A 13,839-nucleotide genomic window follows, 5' to 3' on the forward strand; every position below is an offset into this window, starting at 1 on the left:
ATCAACTACCAGTCATCTCAACATCCTCATTTCTCGTAGCTACATCAACATCTGGCACACCATTCGTCTGTTGGCCCTCTGCAGGTGCAATATCTGCGGCCCCATTAATCCCCTGACTAGCATCTACCGCTTCCGCTGGATTAACAGGCACAGTGGGTTGGTCACTCGTCGACATGGCCGCCTCATAGACAGCCGCAACACCCTGCTGAGCAACGTCCGCATTGACACCAGTCGCAGCGACGACGGCAGATTCGCCCGAGCCGCTGAATTCCGTGTTGATGATAGCCGGGGTTGCAGATTGTGAAGACTTCGCATCATTCGTGGGGTTGTCGCCCATAGTTATGTCTGCATTGTTATTATTCTTTTTCTTGTTGCCCTCGCCTCCCCATAGCAGCATTGCCTCAATATCATCAACGATATCAGCCACGATATCCTCGACGATTTGATCGTTGAATCGTTCGCCAAAGGGCTTTATGACGGTGGGAGGAGGAACATCGCCGTCCTCGCCTTTCAGAGATTCGACCGCTGGTGGCCCGTACCACCACGGAGACTCGAATCTGCACTCGACAGCGCCACCGCCGTAGCAGCTGACGGTTGGGAAGTAGCCGATCATGCCGTCGTCTGCATTCTCTCGCTCGCCGATGCCGAGATTGTTGGTGCCGTTTGTCAGACGGCTTGCAGGAGGCAAAAATGCGAAGAGATCTTTGAATGCGGTCCCCATTTGAACACCATTTTTGAATATTGTGATACTGGACCCGGGGAGGGTGCGGAGAGATGCGTCTTCGCTGTTCAGGGGAGATGGGGGGCCGAATGTTGGGGTTTCTTTGAGGTTGAATGCATAATCACGGAGTTGTTTTGAGGGGTAGATGTTGGACTGTTGCCAGCAGAAGTCTGATTTGAGATGGAAAGGTACTCGGTCACGGATGAAGTTTGTTACTGTAGGGGGTTCTTTTGCTGGCTTTTCGGTAGAAGGGTCATAGGTGCCTTCGACAACTTTTTTGTGCAGAGATAGAGACGGTAATGTTATGAGCAGGCCAATGACGTCGCCTTCATCGACGCTTTCGCCTTTGTCAAAGAAATGCTCACAGCGCATTCGGTTGATCACCTCTCCATTCACATCTCGTATCCCATACCCATAACAGTCCACACCGACGTTGACGTCTAATTCTGCTTCTCGTCGCGAGAATCCAAGACGAACATGGCCTCTTGATGAAGGGGCGGGGTTTGGAACATTGCCATTGGTAGTAGATTGTGATTCCTTGACAATGCCACTTATAACTCGCGCTTCGTAATAATATGAACCTTCACGCGCACAAACATTTGCTCGAGCAGAATGCCAAGCATCACTTGTTGCAACAGCCAGACCATCTTTTGTAAAGGCAATTGCGGCGGGGGAATCTTCGAAACTGAAGCGAGCATGATACGGCGCAACATCGGTTTGTCGATATTTGATGTTCTTGAAGTTAGGATCTGAAATAGCGTAGCTATACCGGAAACCGTTCTTGTTTGTGAGCTTATCCGCGACTTCATGAAAGTCCCAGCTCTTGTTTAACACGCTGGATGTTTTTCGGTATAGAAAATTCATCTGCCTTTGCTGTGGAGGATACATATCCGAGGTACGAGGCTCAACAAGCACCGCAGGTCTGAGCATGGAAAGAAGAACGGATGGACGACCAGAAGCAACAACCGCCATGGCCTTTTTCTTTGGAGGAGCGCTCTCGGCGTCCAATCCTTTGGCTTCGCGCTTTTTGCGACTGTCTCTTTTGTTTCGTTTTGATCGCTCGGCTGCGGTCGGCACGCTAGGAGCTGGGGAGGCCTTCACTTGGGGATCGGTCATTGTGTTAGATGTAGGAAGTACTCCCGGAGAGTTTATGCTGGAGGATGGCGCTGACGAGCCAGCGACAGGTGGAAGAGACGCCATCCGATCATGCCCTCCTAGCCGGGGTTCGCAGGAAGGTGGATGGGATTGAGTTTGGACCTTTCCTGGTATGTCACAGCTTCAGAAAATTTGCGGTGGTGTATGTATCGAATGAATGCTAGTAAATTAGTGTTCACGGTAGTTCTGCGAACAGAGGCAGCTGGTTGAGCTATGCGATGTTGCGGCGGAACAGGATGTTGAGTTGAGCTCTAATTGATGGTTGTCGGGATGCTCTATTTCGATGTACGGCAAGTACAGACAGAGGAGCTGGTCGCAGAGCTCATTCTTATATATCACGACGTTTAGAACGCGCAGTCTCAGCTTGAGTCGCGTAATGGGTGTGCACAAGCTTTGAAAGCTGCCGGGCAGTGACTGCTGTTGATCGAGATGCCGGCAGAATCGTCCCAGCTCTGACCGCCTTTAGCGACAGTCCCTTACACCTGAATCACGCGTATTAAGTATTTACAGATTGAGAGATATTAAAAGTAGATATAGAGGGATTTGAATACGGATATTGATCGATGGTTTACAATCGAAGAAATCCCGTTTATCCTGTTTTGACGTACGTACTCGCGTGTTTACAATCGGGCTGGAGCAACATAATGCAATTGAATTATGAATCAATTCGTGTAAAAGAAGAGTATCAACTCCCCAACCCTATCGTCATGTTGCGAGGTTGATAGCCATGGGCCTAACTAGTGGTTGCTGCCTGTGACTTGCAATCTCATATCAGACAATATAGCGTCGAAGAAATAGTCTTGCTGGCAGAGAAGGAGCAAGTTTGGTTCCATCATGTACTCGACTTCCCCTCGTTTTTTTTTGCTTCCTGAATCTTCACCCTGCAAGTTTGTTGCCTCGCCGCTCCATCATGAGCTTCATCTTCAGTCCTCCATCCCTAAGAAGTACCAGTGAATCATTCTCCTGAAAAAAATCGATGCCCTGGCCGAGTGAGATTTTCCTAATTCCCATCGAAGGGCGGAATAGCGTAGCAGAGGACCAGCATGTGATGGCCTTCCAAAGAGAATATGAGCTACCCTGCTCCTGCTGTTTTTAACCCATCTTCGAACCTCAATTCCTTGGTTGTTGTAATTAATAAATTAAGTATCGTGAGGTGCAGAGTGGGGTTGCTGTTGATAAGCTTATCGCACACACACCGCCGCGGCAGAAAAAAAAAAAGCGGATGCTGAGCGTGAAAATGGAAACACCTCAGTAAAGCGACGACAATTTGCGAGCTGAGAGTTTGGCCCTCGATTTCGATCGGAAAGCATATAGACTCGCAAGCACGAGTCACTGATGAACAATGCCGAAAGCTACCACTCCTCGCACTGCTAATCGCAGACACAACCCCCTCGCAGACGATCTCCTCTCCGCGGGCCATTTACGAACAAAGTCAGGAAAAAGAAAGTCGCGCGGTGATGATGACAATGATGAAACCGAAGCCGGTGATAAGTTTATCGATGCAAAAGCCTCTCGTAAAATTCTACAGATTGGCCAAGATCTCGCCGACGAAGATGCAGCAGAGCGCCGGACTGCTTTAGAAGGGAGCAACGCCGACCAACCCAACAAGGCTTTTGATTTTTCATCGAGGTTTGAAGATGAGGAACAACTATCAGAGGATGAAGATAAGTTTGGAGAAGACCAATGGGGAGACGAAGACGTCGAAGACGCGGTAGGATAAACCGCTAATGCAAATGACATGCGCTCATATTGTTTTTAGGAAATCGACCCTAATGACCTCGACATGTTCAATAAGTTTATTCCCAGTGGAGAGCAAGACCCGATATTTGCCCCTCAGCAAACAGAGGAAAATGGAGATGGGCCTGGCGTCAATCTCGCAGATTTAATCTTGGAAAAAATTGCTGCATATGAGGCGAAAGAATCAGGAGAAGATCAACAATTTATCAAAGGCGGCGGGGCCCCCGAAGATGCAGTTCAAATTCCCGCAAAGGCTTTGGAAGTCTATGAGAAGTATGTTTCCACCTCTTTTATGCTATGTGTTCACTTGACTAATTTTTCCATAGAGTCGGCATGATTCTATCACGATACAAATCAGGGCCTCTACCAAAGCCTTTTAAAATTCTGCCAACTTTGCCCCAGTGGCCTACACTTCTTGATATCACACGCCCAGACTCGTGGACGCCAAATGCCGTATATGCTGGAACGCGGATATTTATTTCAGCTAAGCCAGCCATCGCCCAAGAGTACATCAACACGGTCCTACTTGAACGTGTCCGTGACGAGATTCACGAAACCCGCAAACTCAACGTCCACGTCTATAATGCATTAAAGAAAGCGCTTTACAAACCGGCATGCTTTTTCAAGGGTCTACTATTTCCCCTGGTAGCTACAGGCATCTGCACCTTGCGCGAGGCTCACATTGTATCGTCCGTCATTGCGCGTGTGTCCATTCCAGTCTTACACTCTGCTGCAGCACTGCTTCGATTATGCGAGATAGCAGCTGAACAGACGTCATCTTCACTATCATCTGAAGGCACTGGCGCCACGAATATATTCATTCGCGTGTTTCTCGAGAAGAAATATGCGCTTCCCTACAAAGTGATAGACGCACTGGTGTTCCATTTCCTGCGTTTCCGTGCAATGGATAACAGCGAGGATCAGATGATGGTGGATGGAAACCGCCAGCAGCCTCCGTCTGCTGCGGCTGCAATGAACTACAAACTCCCTGTGCTCTGGCATCAGTCCCTCCTAGTCTTTGCGCAGCGGTACCGAAATGACATCACAGAAGACCAACGCGAGGCTCTTCTCGACTTGCTGCTTGTACGTGGACACAAGGAGATTGGACCAGAAGTGCGCCGAGAACTTCTCGCTGGGCGTGGTCGAGGCGTGGTCGTGCCGAATGCTGAGTTGCAGGCTGCGGCTGCAGCAGGTGATGATACCATGGACGTGGAGATGTGATGATGAGTGTTTATACAAGTGTGGATTGTTTTTCATGACGATATTCATAATGGCGTTTTATTGACGATACGATTATATTTAGTTTGCATGAATCAATATTTTACGGTTAGTCGACGTTTAGAGAACTAGTTAATGCCAGAAAAGGATCGACACGGCTTTCTTGGTGAAAGACTTGTTCTGTAAAAAATATTTTATTATATGAGAGGCTAAATTTCAAGGAATTGATCAAGCCTTGCCAGTAATACAGCCTAGCATGACGTGTATCCATACAATTAGACCGACTATGCATGTACGGGTTCGTATCTGCAGGGTGAATAGCCTAGCTATTTGAATGTGATGATAGTGAGGCTGTGCGGCTACCTCTGCAGCCCCCGCATAGCCGAATCAGGATTATCTGTAGATAATAAAAACGAGTTTCCCTTGGCACATCTTATGAGTGTGTCGTTGAAATAACATCACAGAACGCCTCTTTAAGGAAATATGCGGTATTGGCCAGGTTGGGTACTTGAAGTTTCCGATTAATCCTGGTCTAGCTTGTCTCTCATTCTATCTTTTTTATTGGCCATGACTTCCCAAAACGGCATACTAGGAAATCCTCAAGACGTCCATAGAACGCATTTTGAAGCTGTCAAATATCTCTCCTTGTGGTGGCGGACAATTTTAAATCCTACCAAGGCCCCAGAAGAGTCCGCAACGCCCCCCAAAAAAAGTTGGTGCCAACTTCTTTGGACTTGTCCGGGGAGATTTAATGAAAGAAAAAGAAAGAAATGATAAGATAAATATATTAGTTAGAATCCCAAATTAATAGCTCTGGCTGTTGTCTAGTTGAAGCATTTCGCCCAGGATATCCCCGTTTCACGGCTCTGATCGGAGCATCCAACTCCTTTTATCTTTGTCGACGCTTCTCCATTCTTCGCGCCCGTCTCCTCTTGCTGAAGCAAGACAAGTTATCGGTGCTAGAGCAGAAGCTAGAAAAAATCGATCAAGATGAAACCGCTTCTTTGTTCCTGGGAAAGAGCCGTTGGGACAGAAATGAAGAGCGCCGGTCTGTTCTATCGGAGATTGATGTCTGTTTGGCTGACTACGGTAAAAGAATTCTCATCAAAAATTTACAGTGTCTACAGCTGAAGAGCTGAAGCGTATTTTAAAACAGCCTGCCTGATAGATGTTGACGAATGGTGGCAGATTCCTACGTGGAGCGGACTGCCCGCATGCTTCAATTCAAGCCTGCCCAGCGCCGAGATATATCCAGTTTGCGAAACTGGGTGGAAGGTAATGCGTGTCTCGACAGGGAGGAGACAGCATACCTTGATCATACCTCGGACCTGATCAGTCTGGCTTCCACTAATGACGTGGGCTGGTTGGAGGAGTGGGTAGAGGATAAGCTGATTTCTTATTACAGAGGATTTCGTGAGGTATAAATCTAGGCCAGCTGCTGGTATGCACTGTCAACGCTGAAGTGACTATTAACAATTCACACAGAATCCGGCTCATGAGGTCTCAACGGACTCGAATGTGTATATCTATTCCGGCTCCCTGACGAAACAGATAGCTCACGCCATATTGCTGTCGGCGACGGCGTTCCTTTTATTGGTACCTGCAATTGCATGTAGCACTACTACCAGTACCGCATTCCGAATGATTATTATTATAGTCTCTAATCTCGTCTTCCTCTTTGCTATGTCTAATTTCTGCAAGCCGAATTCCACAGAGCTATTTCTAGCTGCAGCGACGTGAGTTTTGACATCTCCTGATCCATTTCAATATTATATGTAACTTACTCAAGTGAGGGGTTTGCAGATATATGACAATCATGACGGCTTTTCTTTCTGGGTCCAACTCGGTATATAATTAAATTCATGAGAGTATGAAGAGGTAGATTGGGCATTAAATATCATTGAAATTGTACTTGATGAAGCAGTTACAAATAAAACAGGAAGAAAGTCTGCCGATGCTTTTCCAACTAGGCCAATAAACTCCCTTGAAGAACCGAGCTTACCAGATAAATTGGTCAGCTGATAGAAGGTGGTAATACTAGTTTTATATTTGTAATCCCAACCCTAACCCTAACTTGGTAGATTTTATTTACGACTGGAACCAGGCAGCCTTGTAAGGCAGACCTGGTCTTAGGCATCAACCACCTCACTCAATTGCAGTGCTCGTACACCCGTGACATGCTCCTATCAACTTGAATTGATACAGAGATCTGAACTGAAAAATGGATGATATTGAAGGGTTAGTACTGATTATCTATCCTTTTGCCTTGTTTTTAAGGCAGTTCCACCTAACCGTTCTTACTATAGGCCCAACTTCACTATCGACGACGCCGGAGGTCGCGCCAAAGTTGAACAATACATACATGTACGTTACGAATCCGAGCACTATGCTAAAGTTGAACAGTACATACGTGTACGTTACAACCATTTTATTCTATGGGTTGGTGCCATTATTAAATGCATATTGCCGTTTAGATAAGCAAGTTCAGAACAGGGGACACAGTTTACTTGCACTTTTCCGGTACAGCTGCACCAGAAGGCCCCTACATTATCGCATCCGTACCATCGGCTGGGAAATACACTCTTTGCCTGCCTGATGGGCAGACTGTTAGGAATGGAGAAGCGGTAGAAGAGCAATATTTACAAGGAACACAATGCTGCGCAGCATAGATAAAGAGGCCGGGTTTAACGACGATGTAGGCAAAATAGATGTCTAGATTAAGTTTTGGATAGAGGGCTGACTAAAGTGCATCGTCTGAGTTCCTTAAGGGTGTAATCAATTCACATTTTACTGTATCTATCAACTTTCTCAAGAAATATACCGGTAAACGCATCGGACCTGCTTTATATCTTTGTGGCAACTGTACGAACGCGGAAATTGTAAACTGCCCAGTCCTCCAACACATTATCCTCTGGTGCACCGCGATATCTATTAGAGGCTATCTTCTTAAAAGACGTGGGAAGTTCAGGCAAATTTTCCGAGAGAACCCCCCGGATAGTTTGTGCGTAGACAGTTGGAATTGGAATCTTAGGGAGCTCCAAGGAGGAAAACGAAGTCGGATGGCGAGTAATGAAAACCTTGACGACATCTTCGCATTCCTGCAGGCCCAACTTTTTCAGGGAATCTGGGATTGTCATAAGTAATTTTTTGGACATCCTTCCACTTAACCCAATTGAGTCATTCTTAGGTGGTAGAGTGAGATATTCAGCTCTCATGAGATTCTCAACCTGCCAAGAAGGACCCATGTCATACACGTGCACGTATAGACAATGCTCGCTGTTATTTTGTACTGTTAACTGGAGTATACCGTTATCGAGCACGGTTACAGTTCCCGTCAAGCTATCAGCATCAGCGTCTGAGAAGGAGCTTGTGACCTGTACCTGAAATGAGCTGGTGAATGACGGCATCGGGACTTCGTTTTCGAGCCCCTGAATTTGTTTGAATCTGGTCAAATGTTCTAGCACACATTTCAAGCTATCCCAGGCTCCTACCTGATATGTTGGGATTGTCGGCAGGCTCATTATCCTCTCGTAATACTCGTTCTGTATCTCAAACTCGTTCTGGCCGTTAATTGAAACATTGAATAGCACAGGAATGCCGACGGCATTATCCGTATGGATGTCAAGCGAACGCTCACATCTGTCACGGAAAACCATGGTATCTGCGTCGTCTGGCGGGAGTCTTATGGGAATCTTTCGAATGGAGAACTGCGTGACTGGCCTAGCTGTCCACCCGGTACCAATGTGTTGAGGAAGCGGCTGGTTATTCATCTTTTCTAAATCTAAATCTGACGTGAGCCCTCGGACGGCAGATACTGTAGCCACCACAGATACGTTATTGACTCCCTCATTCTTATCATCTCTCGACAACGTAAATGGGTGTAGAGTGTAACGAGAACCATTGGATATGCCATGTGCCTGGCCTGCCTTAAGGCATAGACCAACATCTGTCCGGAAGACTGGAATAGATGTTGGATCCATATTAGATGTTAGCTGCCCGAAAAAAGACAAATTTTTATTTCCGTAGAATGTGGGATTTTGTCGAGGCCAAGAGGCTTGGAATTTGGCACATATGTGTTGATATATAGATTGATTGTTGCGATCTCCATTCCCGAGTTGGTATAATGTCCTTAGCAAGAAATAAGACAGCGCACCATTTCTAGTCCCATCTTCGAATTTGAGCTCTACTGCGACTTCATGAGGCCCACAGGCGGCCAGGATGGTGTAGCCGACAGGGTGAATCAGCCAGTTGGGGAGCATAGAGCCATCACGAAATACTGAATTCTGCTTGTGACGAATAATAAAGCTTGGGTCAAGGTTCGATGGATGTGCAGCGTCGACTTCGCAATCATAATCCAGGAATCTTGCACTATTCTTTTCAGCCTGTTTTCGCCTGAGAACGCTTCCGGAAAAACAACAATCAAGGACTACCGTCAGCTTGACTCCTTTCTCTACCATACGGTGTAAAAAACTTGCGAATTCAAGCCCGCGGAGATAGCGAAGGTTTGCTATATCATTTCCGTCCAGTAAATTCAGGGCCAGATCACCGGTATCCGTATTGCTGTATTCCGACGACCCTTCAATTCTCGTTCCATGGCCCGAATACTGTATATATACCCAATCACCTGACTGTCCCAAATCTGCTATTTTTTGGAGGCAGGACGTGACGTTCTCGAACGTTGGCCACAGTTCCGGTGGCTCATGCAGCACAGAAGGCGAATCTGTAAGTGTGCTGGCAATGAACTTTTCGATATGGATAGGCGTTGACTTGCTTTGCAGATACTGTTCAAGTCTCTCAACATCCCTAACACAACCGTATAGGGGCTTTTCTGTGTAGTAGTTGATTCCAATTAGCACTGCATAATGCTTTGTGGTTCGTACACTTTCGGCCATGAGAAAACAATCTTAACGATCTCTGACTCTGCGTACTACGAGCTGAACAGACATGCAAAAGGAAGATGGGATAGAGAAGGAAGAGGTATGAAATTAGACTTCTCATCACCCAGCCTAAGCAGTGCTTTAGAAAGCCTCACACGTGACCAGCCGGCTATTGGTCGTCTGTTGCTATGCTGTCTGACACAAGGCTACGCTTGTTTCTTTTTGCAGCCTGACTTGCGGTGCCTTGATGCCTGAAATTTAGAATTCAATAACCGTAAGGAAATCCATTTCATCAAATCGAGACCTGCGTTTGAGAGGACTTTCACGTGGACAATTGATATAAATAGATATAACAGCTATAATGGAAGAGGTTATACGACTAGCAACGCTCGTTTCCCAAGCGCCCGAAGGGCCAGAACGCCAGAGAGCAAGAGAGAATCTGCAATCCTTTCTTCAGAATATAATTTCCGGCGAAAGAATAGCTACAAATATCGAGGAGATCGTCCAGCTCGGAGAAATGACATTCAAAGCCCTATCCCCCAACCACCCGGAACGCGCACAACGAGTATATAGCATAGCAGGGTATTTCCGTCAAGGGTTTTCTCGAACTGGAGAGCTGCTGCTGATAGAGAAAGCTATCCATTTCGGCCGTATTGCTCTTGAGACCATGCCAGAAAACCATCCTCGACGCCCGGAATTTCTCAACAACCTCGGCGTGTTTTTCCAGGATCGATTCTCGCGAAAAGGTGATGTAGAGGATATTAAACGGGCTGCTGCGTATACACAGCAAGCGTTAATTTCAGTCCCAGATGGTGCTGACAGCCGGGATCGAATCGACTTCACTAGCAACCTGGGGGTGTACTACGAGAAGCTATTTAGACGAACAGGAAAGATGCAATACTTGGACCAAGCTATTGATATGGGCCAGTCATGCATTGATGGCCCACCGAACCATCCTAATCGAGCGGGGGCATTTAACAATCTTGCAAGGCATCTAAGGACTCGATACCAAATCCTCGGAGATCAAGGCGATTTGGAGACGGCCTTGTCACATGTGAAGCACTCATTAAGCCTAACCCCGGACAATCACGGCAAGAGAGGAGAGCGTCTGAGTAATTTATCTTCGTTAATGTATGAGCGGTATTTGTTGTCGCATAATATTGACGAATTAGATGGAGCGGTAACCCTCGCCAAGCAAGCGCTTGATTGCTCATCAGAGAATTATTCCCATCGTTCCCAGGCACTTAACAATCTAGGAAAATGTTTACAGTTACAATTCAAAAGAAATGGAAAGATGACTGATTTAGAGGAAGCTATCAGACTTGGAGAGCTTGCCGTAGATGCAGTGCCGTTAGACGACTACGCCAATCGCTCTCTCCACCTCCACAACCTGAGTACTTATTATCATGATCGGTTTTTGCGAACAGGGAGGGTAGAAGACTTACAAAACTCCATTCACCTGATGCAAAAAGCAATCGATGCAACGCCAGAAGACGACCCAGATATGACGTATCGTCTGCATGGTTTAGGGATTTTGTTTCAGGAACGATATCTGCGAATAGCAGATTCGAAAGACATAGAAGAAGCAATACGCGTGCAACGAGAGGCTGTTGAAAGAATCCCAGTCGGCCATCGCAGTCGAGGACACTGTCTGAATAATCTAGGCTACTTCATCTTGCTACTGTCATCACGAACCGGCAAGATCGATGATTTGGAGGAGGCCATAGAAGTCGCAAAGAAAGGGCTTGATGTCGTCCCCAAACAGCATTCAGGATATGCAACCGCTCTCGATAATTTAGGAATCTGTTATGCTGACAGATACGATCGAGTTTCTGAATTATCCGATCTTGAGGAATCTATTAGACTTGGGCGAGAAGCTCTGGAGGCCACCCCTGAGAATCATCCGGGCTTGATATACCGGTGGAACAACCTTGGATCGCGTCTGGCAGATCTATTTTCAGTAATACCGTCTGTGGGAATCATAAATGAAGCCATTGACATTGGGCAAAAGGCGCTGTGTGCCCTCCCAGAGAACCACTATTTTCGAGCCCAACTTCTTTACAACCTCGGCGCTCGCTTCAAGGCTCGTTTCGGGCAGTCCAAAAGCGAGAATGATTTGCGAGAATCAACGAGACTATTTTGCCAGGCATTGCATTCTCACGATGGAGAACCGATGACACGCATTAAAGCAGGGATAACTGCTGCGCTTGACATGAATTCATCACGTAAATGGGGCGAGAGCGCGAGTATCCTTCAAGAATCCCTTGACCTGCTTCCGAGGGCTACTCTCCGTACGGGCTCTCGCAGTGACTTGCAGCACACAATTCCAAATCTTGCCGGGGTGTCAGCCTTGGCTGCTTCCGTTTTTCTGAAAGCAGGCAAGAGTCCCTTGCAAGCACTCCAGATATTAGAACAGGGCCGTGGGATAATTGCCGGCCTGGTGATCGATTCTCGCTCTGACGTTTCTCTGCTTAGAAAAAAACATCCTGATCTTTATTCTCGATATGATTACGCAAGAAAGGTCGTTGCGATTCCGTTTTCATCGGGCCTTTCCGGAGAAGATGAATCATTCAGCAGCTTGAAAAACAACTATACGCTCGAATCTCTTCAACGTCACGAATATTCAGTGAAGCTAGAAGAGGTGATTCAAGAAATTAGAGAGAATCCGGGATTTGAAAGATTCCAACTTCCTCTAACGAAGAACGAGATTCTTCATTTGGCCCGTGGCGGTCCGTTGGTGTCATTCAACGTATCTGTTGTCAGCTCAGAAGCCTTCATTGTCACGGAGAACACTATCCAAGCACTGCCACTTCCTGAGTTGAAAAAGTCCGACGTTCAACAGATGATGAGAAGCTTGGTCCATGCCAGTAACGGACGGAGAAGAGATGCTAAATTTGTCGAAGATGTAGATGATGGGTCATTCGGCATGGAAGATGAACTACAACCTGTAGAGATCACCTCTCAAATGTCTACATTGTGGGCTAATGCTGTGAAGCCCGTGGTGAAAAGCCTAGGCTTTCTTATACCTGGCAAAACTATGCAGGAATTACCGCGAATATGGTGGGTTGGTGGAGGCTTGATGTCGGCCTTGCCCCTTCATGCAGCCGGCAATCATCATCCCGGCTCTACAGACAACACACTTACATACGCTGTATCGTCCTTTGCACCAACACTCAAGTCTCTCCAGTTTTCCAGATCCACAGCCCAAACATCTCCAAATGCCGAAGCTTCAAAACTCCTTATTGTATCCATGCCCACGACTCCCGATATAGCAGGACGGCTAAACGTCACCGAAGAGGTAGCCGCGATTGAATCTACAACCAAGCAGCACAGCACCGTCAAGACCCTAAAACGGCCGGCCAAACAAGATGTTCTCGCCGAGCTCAAATCAGCCAGTATCTGCCACTTCGCGTGCCACGGTCGAGCAGACGCATTGGAGCCTGCCAAAAGCGCCCTGCTGCTGGGAAACACCGCCCTTGAGGAGCTATCTATCAGCGACCTAGATGCAATTTACAACCCGCGCGCGCAGATCGCGTATCTGTCGGCTTGCTCCACGGCCGAGCTGGGAGAAATCGGGTTGATTGATGAGAGCATCCACCTCGCAAGCACGTTTTCGCTCGCAGGGTTCCCGCATGTGATTGGGACGTTGTGGGGAGCAGTTGACAGCGCGGCGGTCGACATCGCGAGGGCTTTTTACAGAGAGCTGTTTGTTAATGATATTTCAGTGGCTTATGCTCTTCACAAGGCTGTCGTGCGCCTCAGGAACGAGGACGCGGCGTATATCTTGAAATGGGCGCCTTTTATCCACATAGGGGCTTGATATACTCTCAAGACGGGCTCCTCGCTGGAACTTTCCGAGGCGTCGTTTTGGAGGTACTTACCTAATTCATGTCCTACATAGATAGTCACAGGGAAGATGGTGGGGGCCTGTCCTGATCTAGTTCGTGAGGCTTGCTGCTTTTATGAGCGGCGAACTTGTGGCTTGGGGAGGAATCCAGGCAGCTAAGGTCTAGCTTAGGAGTGATATTTGCATGGCTTGTTGTGATTGGTTACTTCTATAAGATGTTAACCCCTGGATATGTAACCCACTGGCGCCTATATCAATATTCAAGACCTCATCCTTGCCTGAAG

General features: G+C 47.1%; 6 protein-coding genes across 6 annotated transcripts; 4 read left to right on the forward strand and 2 right to left on the reverse strand.

Moving 5' to 3' along the window:
- Nucleotide 1: 1 nt before the first annotated feature.
- On the reverse strand, nt 2-1,837 carry BGW36DRAFT_364555 (uncharacterized protein; the record flags this gene model as incomplete). The annotated part of the gene is made up of 1 exon (XM_046214564.1): nt 2-1,837. One exon carries the CDS (start codon nt 1,835-1,837, stop codon nt 2-4), a length of 1,836 nt encoding a protein of 611 aa, XP_046066093.1.
- Nucleotides 1,838-3,120: 1,283 nt separating this feature from the next.
- On the forward strand, nt 3,121-5,065 carry BGW36DRAFT_329135 (putative rRNA processing protein Bystin). Its single transcript, XM_046212789.1, has 3 exons — nt 3,121-3,587; nt 3,636-3,886; nt 3,940-5,065. The coding sequence occupies exons 1-3, from the start codon at nt 3,219-3,221 to the stop codon at nt 4,832-4,834; spliced, it is 1,515 nt and encodes a 504-aa protein (XP_046066094.1). The 5' UTR covers nt 3,121-3,218; the 3' UTR covers nt 4,835-5,065.
- Nucleotides 5,066-5,867: 802 nt separating this feature from the next.
- BGW36DRAFT_389784 (uncharacterized protein) lies at nt 5,868-6,648 on the forward strand (the record flags this gene model as incomplete). The annotated part of the gene is made up of 3 exons (XM_046217393.1): nt 5,868-6,249; nt 6,317-6,562; nt 6,621-6,648. Coding segments are annotated over exons 1-2 (481 nt in total), but the record flags the coding sequence as incomplete, so codon positions are not given.
- A 315-nt stretch (nt 6,649-6,963) lies between these two features.
- Nucleotides 6,964-7,616, forward strand: BGW36DRAFT_389785 (uncharacterized protein). The gene is made up of 3 exons (XM_046217394.1): nt 6,964-7,069; nt 7,138-7,195; nt 7,306-7,616. The coding sequence occupies exons 1-3, from the start codon at nt 7,053-7,055 to the stop codon at nt 7,498-7,500; spliced, it is 270 nt and encodes an 89-aa protein (XP_046066096.1). The 5' UTR covers nt 6,964-7,052; the 3' UTR covers nt 7,501-7,616.
- Nucleotides 7,617-7,674: 58 nt separating this feature from the next.
- On the reverse strand, nt 7,675-9,723 carry BGW36DRAFT_350733 (caspase domain-containing protein; the record flags this gene model as incomplete). Its single annotated transcript, XM_046213328.1, has 2 exons — nt 7,675-7,776; nt 7,843-9,723. The coding sequence occupies 2 exons, from the start codon at nt 9,721-9,723 to the stop codon at nt 7,675-7,677; spliced, it is 1,983 nt and encodes a 660-aa protein (XP_046066097.1).
- Nucleotides 9,724-10,225: 502 nt separating this feature from the next.
- BGW36DRAFT_350738 (CHAT domain-containing protein) lies at nt 10,226-13,528 on the forward strand (the record flags this gene model as incomplete). Its single annotated transcript, XM_046213329.1, has 1 exon — nt 10,226-13,528. One exon carries the CDS (start codon nt 10,226-10,228, stop codon nt 13,526-13,528), a length of 3,303 nt encoding a protein of 1,100 aa, XP_046066098.1.
- Between the last annotated feature and the right edge of the window lie 311 nt (nt 13,529-13,839).

This window comes from Talaromyces proteolyticus (assembly GCF_021365285.1).
Source record: "Talaromyces proteolyticus strain PMI_201 chromosome Unknown BGW36scaffold_14, whole genome shotgun sequence".
NCBI classification, from domain to species: domain Eukaryota; kingdom Fungi; phylum Ascomycota; class Eurotiomycetes; order Eurotiales; family Trichocomaceae; genus Talaromyces; species Talaromyces proteolyticus.